Genomic DNA, 8,721 nt, shown 5'->3' with positions numbered 1-8,721 from the left:
ATTTAAAGGTCTTTGCCTTTTCAAAACTTCTAAAGATTATCCCACTTAAATGTTCTGACTCTTTGCATCAAATGTTTCGCCTTACATATTCTTTATTTAATTTCATCTCCACGCCCCTCTTTCCACAGATCTTTATCCTCTTGAAGCCATTTGCTTTCTGTTATAGCTTCCACGTTTGGTCATTTAGTGATGAAAACTGTAGTGAAGTCGATGCTGATCCTGAGGGAACTCACTGTATTTAGTTTGCACTTGTCTCCATTCTGCAGCATGGGGGTGGGACCAATACAGTGGTAGAAGTCCAGCAGAATCTTTACCTGGCCTGAGGAAAGCTTTCTTGAAAGTGAACCAGGGATTGTCAGAGTGCGCTCCCTCCCCTACTGAATGGGGGCTGGAGAAACCCCTCTGGCACGTCTACTTTTGTAGAAGTGTCGACATGTTGCCAAATAAGTCAACAAACCGCTACAAACTGTAGAGAGTATCCTGTGTTGGAAGAAACTGCAAATGCTGGTTTAAATGAAGATTGACACAAAAAGCTGGTGTAACTCAGCGGGTCAGACAGTATCTCTGGAGAAAAGGACGTTTCGGGTCTGAAGAAGGGTCTCGACCCGAAACATCGGCCATTCCTTTTCTCCAGTGATGTTGTCTGACCCGCTGAGTTACTCCAGCTTTTTGTGTCTATCTTCTGTGGAGTGTATCCTGACTGGTTGCATCATGGTCTGGCACAGCAATTCCAAGGCTCAGCATGCAAGAGGCAGCAGGGTGTTGGACAGTCTGGTCCATCACTGGTTCAGCTGTATCCACCATAACAAGAGCATAGCTGCCTACCCACAGCACTGCCTCAAGGTGGCAGCATCTCTCATCAAGGATCTCTACCATCCAGGCAATGCCCTCTTATCACTGCCAGTCAGGCAGGAGGTACAAAAGCAAGTCCCACACCATCAGGATCAGGAACAGCTACTTTTCTACAACTATCAGGTCGAACCACTTTGTACAACTATAATCCTAAACTAATCCTAATGGTACACCATGGATTTTATTAGACAATAGGTGCAGGAGTAGGCCATTCAGCCCTTCGAGCTTCAATGTGATCTTGGCTGATCATCCCCAATCAGTACCCAATTCCTGCCTTCTCCCCATATCCCCTGACCGCTATTTTTAAGAGTCCTGTCTAGCTCTCTCTTGAAAGCATCCAGAGAACTTGCCTCCACCGCCATCTGAGGCAGAGAATTCCACACTCACCACTCTCTGTGAGAAAAAGTGTTTCCTCGTCTCCGTTCTAAATGGCTTACTCCTTATTCTTAAACTGTGGCCCCTGGTTCTGGACTCCCCCAACATTGGGAACACGTTTCCTGCCTCTAGCATGTCCAAACCATTAACAATCTTACATTTCAATGAGTACCCACTCATCCTTCTAAATTCCAGAATGTACAAGCCCAGCTGCTCCATTCTCTCTGCATATGACTCGTCTTAGCATATTTATTATCTTTCCTCTGTTTTGCACTAATCTCTTGGGGTTTTTTTGTACCATCTTTCTTCTTTTTTTTTTAAACAACTGTCCCATTGAATTTAAAAATGTGTGCAATTTAAGATCACACTATTCTACAGGATCGTTAACAAAATGCTTGTGTGTTGTCTCAGTCTAGTAGCCTATGATGCGGTTACAAGCAAGATGCTCCCGTATTTCTGCATATGACAATATACAACCCGACTGGGTCCCAGGGGAAGAGGCGCTCCCTCGCCCCTCGCCGACTGGGATCCGAGGGGAGGGACGCTCCCTTCCTCGCTCCTTGCAAGCACCGTCGACGATGCTGTAATACACCGGGCTTTTCCTACAACTCAACATTAAACATGCACAAGTAGGATTGGTGTCTGTAATAAACATTAGGGGCTCTTATTTATTTGTGTGCCGGTTTCAGCCGATTCTGGGAACCGAACACTTAATGAAACGTTGAGATGATGATTCCAGCCCAGATCTGTTCCCGTCTCACCAGAGACTCGACCCCAACACATACTGTGAGCCGTTCACCAGATACGCCTCTTGCACAAGAAAACACCGATTCAGATCTTCAGCCATTTATTGTTCCTTTAAAAATATATCGACGATTACTAAAACTCTGGGGACAAGTTTCACTACTGTACAGCAGTCGTCTGTGTACAGAGATATATCTTACAGATCTCGACGTACCTGAGGTTATCACATGCCGTGCAGTCGGCACGTTAAGTTACCCTCCCCTTCCATACACTAAATGAGGTACGAGGTGAATATTACAGCAATATGAAACCCACTATAACAATTCCTCATTTTAACATCAACTGGTCCTAGAAATATTATTTTTTTAAAGACGGCGATTACGGCATCTACAAGCAGCGCAGCCCCCAGTCCGATGCGCATTGTAATAGAGTCCAGTCGTGTGGCGAGGCGAGGCGGCGTGGTTGAGGCGGGTTGTGGCCGGACTCGGCGGCGCAGCATAGGGTGCAATAGTCCACACACACACACCGGGGTCCCGGGCTTCATGTTGCTGTTATTGCTGCCGGCGACACCGTGCTGTTGGGAGCCGCCGTTGTGCCCGGCCAGGCGATGCTCGGCCCCGGGCTCTGCAGGCTGCTCTGCTCCGTCTCCTCCCCGTCCTCCTGTTGTTGCCCCCAGCTGCTGCTGCTGCTGCTCCACGGCCCCGCTTCAGGCGTCTGCCAGGCAGTGGAGGCTCCCAGTTCCTGCTCCTGGGCTGGCGACGTCGGCAGCGGGGGCTTGATCAGCTTCACCGGCTTCCAGATGAGGCTGTAGTACACGGCCAGGATGATGGCAGCCAGCGACACGGACAGCACATAAGCCAGCACCGTGGCCAGCCGCACCCACTTCTTGTCGCTCTTCGCAGCCATCTTCGCCTTGTCCCCTGTGAAGGTGGCCGGCTTGCCTTTATCCCCGGCGGGGTTGAAATCCTTGTCCCTCATCGCCGCTGCAGCAGCTGCTGCTTCCTCGTCCTCGGCCGATCAGCTGCCCTCCGCCTGGGACATGTCAGCGTCGTGGGATCCGGGCTGCAGTCGCGGTCCCTGCACCTGCTGTACCAGCTCCTTCTCTGCCTCAGCACCTGCTCCAACCCAGCTCTCCCCCTCTGCCCTCTTCACGCCAGCGATTGAAGCGTCTCTTTGTGATAAACAGCCAGAGAGGGGAGGGGAGGGGGAGGGGAGGCATCTCTTAAAGAGGCAGCATCCGTGTGTGGCTCAGCCTGTGTGTATGTGTGGCGTTCCTGTTGGACCACTGCCCCGCTCCACGCTTGGCATTGATGATTGAGATCATAGAAGATTGAGGGGGGATTTATAGAAACTTACACAATTCTTAAGGGGTTGGACAGGCTAGATGCAGGAAGATTGTTCCTGATGTTGGGGAAGTCCAGAACAAGAGGTCACAGTTTAAGGATAAAGGGGAAATCTTTTAGGACCAAGATGAGAAAAACATTTTTCACACAGAGAGTGGTGAATCTCTGGAATTCTCTGCCACAGAAGGTAGTTGAGGCCAGTTCATTGGCTATATTTAAGAGGGAGTTAGATGTGGCCCTTGTGGCTAAAGGGATCAGGGGGTATGGAGAGAAGGCAGGTACAGGATACTGAGTTGGATGATCAGCCATGATCATATTGAATGGCGGTGCAGGCTCGAAGGGCCGAATGGCCTACTCCTGCACCTATTGTCTATGTTTCTATGATGCTGCATGCGCCCCCCCCCCCCCCTGCAGTCGGGTCGGTGGCTTTGGGTGCGGCCATCTCCGTTAAAAGCCCAGGAAGATGCCACAAACGGCATGAGATGATGGACAGTTATTCACTTCACTGCTCCACAGCATTTGTGTCATGAAAGCTTTCACCAGCATTTGTTAAAAGTCCGAAGCAGGACGTTACAGATGTTGCAAAGCAGATAAAGTGCTGTGAAAAATCCGAGTGGGATTTTTCTGCCCATGTTCTCCTCGCCACCAGGGCAATGTAATTTGGGGAGAGGGGTATTTACTGTATTTCCAAAATCCTGGGTGCATTGCCTTAAAATAGAATTAGAAAATGCTGGAAACACATATCCATCAGGTACACGGAAAGCCATGTGACGGCAATAAAGAGGGCCAGAACATTTTCACCGCAACTGCACTTGAGAGTTCAGTGTCCACAATGAGAAGTTTCACTAACAACCGGCAAGAATTGTCCATCAACATTGTGTTCCAACTTCTCCCTTGGTGAAATTCAGTGAAGCTCACTCATCCAGGACAATCGACAGTGCAGATAGTTGGTCTTTGAGATGATCGAGATGGAATATATACAGAATTAAAAACTTTCCTTTTTTCTACCAATTTCTGCCCTGCCCGCGCGTTCACAAGATGAATCTCTGACTCTTCTCCTTGTGGTTCCCTCTGTCTCCATTTCAGGGAATAGGTTTGTGACAAATATCTAGTACAACATCGATTCTAGTACAAACATCAACAAGGGAGAGCCAGTGGATGTGGTGTACCTGGACTTTCAGAAAGCATTTGATAAGGTCCCACATAGGAGATTAGTGGGCAAAATTACGGCACATGATATTGGGGGTAGAGTGCTGACATGGATAGAGAAGTGGTTGGCAGACAGGAAACAAAGATTAGGGATAAACGGGTCCCTTTCAGAATGGCAGGCAGTGACTAGTGGGGTACCGCAAGGCTCAATGCTGGGACCACAGCTATTTACAATATACATCAACGATTTGGATGAAGGGATTCAAAGTAACATTAGCAAATTTGCAGATGACACAAAGCTGGGTGGCAGTGTGAACTGTGAGGAGGATGCTATGAGAATGCAGGGTGACTTGGACAGGTTGGGGGAGTGGGCAGATGCATGGCAGATGAAGTTTAAGCGGATAAATGTGAGGTTATCCACTTTGGTAGCTAAAACAGGAAGGCAGATTACTATCTAAATGGCATCAAGTTGGGAAAAGGGGAAGTACAACGGGATCTGGGGGTCCTTGTACATCAGTCTATGAAAGTAAGCATGCAGGTACAGCAGGCAGTGAAGAAAGCGAATGGCAAGTTGGCTTTATAACGAGGAATCGAATATAGGAGCAAAGAGTTCCTTCTGCAGTTGTACAGAGCCCTAGTGAGACCACACCTGGAGTATTGTGTGCAGTTTTGGTCCTCTAATTTGAGGAAGGATATTCTTGCTATTGAGGGAGTGCAGAGTAGGTTTACAAGGTTAATTCCCGGGTTGGCGGGACTGTCATATGCTGAGAGAATGGAGCAGCTGGGCTTGTACACTCTGGAGTTTAGAAGGATTGGAGGGGATCTCATTGAAACATATAAGATTGTTAAGGGCTTGGACACACTAGAGGCAGGAAACATGTTCTCGATGTTGGGGGAGTACAGAACCAGGGGCCACAGTTTAAGAATAAGGAATAAGCCATTTAGAACGGAGACGAGGAAACAATTTTTCTCACAGAGAGTGGTGAGTCTGTGGAATTCTCTGCCTCAGAGGACAGTGGAGGCAGGTTCTCTGGATGTTTTCAAGAGAGAGCTAGATAGGGCTCTTAACAATAGCGGAGTCAGGGGATATGGGGAGAAGGCAAGAACGGGGTACTGATTGGGGATGATCAACCATGATCACATTGAATGGCGGTGCTGGCTCGAAGGGCCGAATGGCCTACTCCTGCACCTATTGTCTATTGTTGTGTTCTTCCTCCCACCCTCCCTCCATTCCATGCTCCCAGATCATTCCTACTTCGATGAAGAAACTTTCCATTTGCTGAATGTTGTCCTCCTCAGCCATTGTGGACAGAGCCCTTGATCTCATCTCATTCATTCCAAGAGGGAATTAGGAGCAACATTAGCAAGTTTGCAGATGACACAAAGCTGGGGGGCAGTGTGAAGAGGATGTTAGGTGGTTGCAGGGTGACCTGGACAGGTTGAGTGATTGGGCAGATGCATGGCAGATGCTGGATAATATAGATAAAGGTGAGGTTATCCACTTTGACGGCAAAAACAAAGGGGCAGATTATTATCTCAATGGGGTTAGGTTAGGTAAGGGGGAGGTGCAGCAAGACCTGGGCGTACTTGTACACCAGTCACTGAAAGTTGTCGTGCAGGTACAGCAGGCAGTGAAGAAAGCTAATGGTATGTTAGCCTTCATAACAAGAGGATTTCAGTATAAGAGTAGAGAGGTTCTTCTGCAGTTGTATAGGGCTTTGGTGAGACCACATATGGAGTATTGTGTCCAGTTTTGGTCTCCTAATTTGAGGAAGGACATCCTTGTGATTGAGGCAGTGCAGCGTAGGTTCACGAGATTGATCCCTGGGATGGCGGGACTGTCATATGAGAAAAGATTGAAAACACTAGGCTTGTATTCACTGGAGTTTAGAAGGATGAGGGGGTATCTTATAGAAACATATAAAATTATAAAAGGACTGGATCTGGATTTTTCCTGCATCTAAGCTAGATGCTGGAAAAATGTTCCCAATGTTGGGCGAGTCCAGAACCAGGGGCCACAGTCTTAGAATAAAGGGGAAGCCATTTAAGACTGAGGTGAGAAAAATATTTTTCACCCAGAGTTGTGAATTTGTGGAATTCCCTGCCACAGAGGGCAGTGGAGGCCAAGTCACTGGATGGATTTAAGAGATAGTTAGATAGAGCTCTAGGGACTAATGGAATCAAGGGATATGGGGAGAAGGCAGGCACGGGTTATTGATAGGGGACGATCAGCCATGATCACAATGAATGGCAGTGCTGGCTCGAAGAGCCAAATGGCCTCCTCCTGCACCTATGGTCTATGTTTCTACACATCTGCTCTCATCCCAACACTCATCCATACAATACCTGGATAAGAGGAACACCAATGTCAGATAACTTCCTGACCAACAGACCGCAATCAATAGGGGACAAATCATCCTCTACAATAATCCTCAACACTGGTGCTCCACAAGGATGCATTCTCTGCCCCCTTCTTTACTCCTTGTACACTCACAACTGTGCAGCCATATACAAATCTAATTCAATTTACAAATTCACAGGCAAAACCACCATTGTGGGCCGTATATCAAATAATGATGAGACAGAGTACAGGAAGGTGATGAGAACCCCGTGACCTGATGTCGAGACACCAACCTTTCTCTCAATGTCGGCAAGTCAAGGGAGATAGTGATCGACTTCAGGAAGCGAAGTGGTGCACATTCTCCAGTTTACATCGATAGTGTCAAATTCCTGGGAGTTAATATCACCAATAACTTCACTTGGACCACCCATATTGAAGCAATGGCCAAGAAAGTACACCACAATTCTACTTCCTTAGAAAACGTAGGAAGTTTGGCATGTCCCCGACAACTCTCACCAACCTCTGTAGAAAGCATTTTATCGGGCTGCATCACAGCATGGTTTGGGACAGGCACGGAAATCACTATCAAAACATGGGGGGAGGGAACAATTTCTTGTGCACACACACGAGGCTTCGGCCGTGGGCCCTGTGGACGGTAACATCGGGAGCTGACCTAATTGGTGACCGACTCCGAACTCCAGCAACAGCAGCTTCATCTGCCCCGGATCGTGGGGCTTCTATCGGCCCGTTCACGGGGGCTTCAACATCGGGAGCCTCGATCGCCTCGACTCAGCAATTTGACCGCGGGGCGGTGGAAGATCCCATGGCCGGCCGCGCCGGGCGATGAAAGGCCCCGCGAACGGACCGATTCAAGCTCCGCTCTATGATCTTTGCTCCACCAGGACATCTCCCTCCTCCAATCACCGCCCCCTATCCTCAGTCCCACCCCCCTACTTCCGCCTCCGACCGACTCCTCCCTCCTCCAATGATCGCGCTGAATCATCATGTCCCGCCCCTCCCCCCAATTGCCAGCTGACCGACGTCTCTCTCGTCCAATCGGCACCCTCGATCATCAGTCCCACCCCCACTGTCTCGCAGAAAGCGGAGATTTTTAATAGATTTTTTTAACCGAGTTTTAAAATATAAATTACAAAACATGGGGAGGGGGGGGGGGGTGTTTGGAGGATCGTCCCACACCTCTCAAAACATGAGGGGGACGTGTCCCCCCAGTCCCTCCCAGGATTTCCGCCCCTGGTTTAGGAACAGCTCTATCCAAGATTGCAAGAAATTGCAGAGAATTGTGGACGCAGCCCAGACCATCACACAAAACTAACTTCCCTTCCATTGACTCCATTTACACCTCATGCTACTTCGGCAAGGCTGAACTGAATCATCCCACCAATAAACTAGGGAGCAGTCCTGAACTACTTTCTACCTCATTAGAGACCTTTGGACTATCTCTATCTTTGATCGGACTTTACTGGCTTTATCTTAATGTTATTCACATGATTCCCTTCATCATGTATCTGTAAACTGAGGATGGCTCGATTGGATTCATGTATTGTCTTTCTGCTAACAGGTCAGCATGCAACAAAAGCTTTTCACTGTTCCATGGCACACGTGACAATAAACTAAACTTAAACTCAACTCAACTCGCCCCGCTCCCCACCATCCTCAGGCAAAATTTGAGGGCAAGATCAGAGTGGCCTGGTCCTCACCTTCCACTCCACCAGTCCCCATTTTCACTGGATCATCCTTCGCAATGCCATCAACTCCCAACGAGATTCCACCACTGGAACATCCCTCTGTTCCTCTTTCATCATTCCAGGGGACAGCTCTTTTGTGACTCCTTTGCCTGCTTTCCCTTCTCCACCAACCAGGCAATGCAACTCTTGTTTAATTCATCGAATTGAATCC

The 8,721-nt window shown here is 48.4% G+C and overlaps 1 protein-coding gene across 1 annotated transcript; it reads right to left on the bottom strand.

Moving 5' to 3' along the window:
- Positions 1 to 2,057: 2,057 nt before the first annotated feature.
- Positions 2,058 to 3,170, bottom strand: LOC116976740 (putative transmembrane protein INAFM2). Its single transcript, XM_033026627.1, has one exon. The coding sequence runs from the start codon at positions 2,947 to 2,949 to the stop codon at positions 2,512 to 2,514; it is 438 nt and encodes a 145-aa protein (XP_032882518.1). The 5' UTR covers positions 2,950 to 3,170; the 3' UTR covers positions 2,058 to 2,511.
- Between the last annotated feature and the right edge of the window lie 5,551 nt (positions 3,171 to 8,721).

Source organism: Amblyraja radiata, chromosome 9 (assembly GCF_010909765.2).
Source record: "Amblyraja radiata isolate CabotCenter1 chromosome 9, sAmbRad1.1.pri, whole genome shotgun sequence".
In the NCBI taxonomy this organism is placed as follows: Eukaryota; Metazoa; Chordata; class Chondrichthyes; order Rajiformes; family Rajidae; genus Amblyraja; species Amblyraja radiata.
Note: the sequence above shows the minus strand (reverse complement) of the source record. Positions and strands in the feature narration are given on the sequence as shown.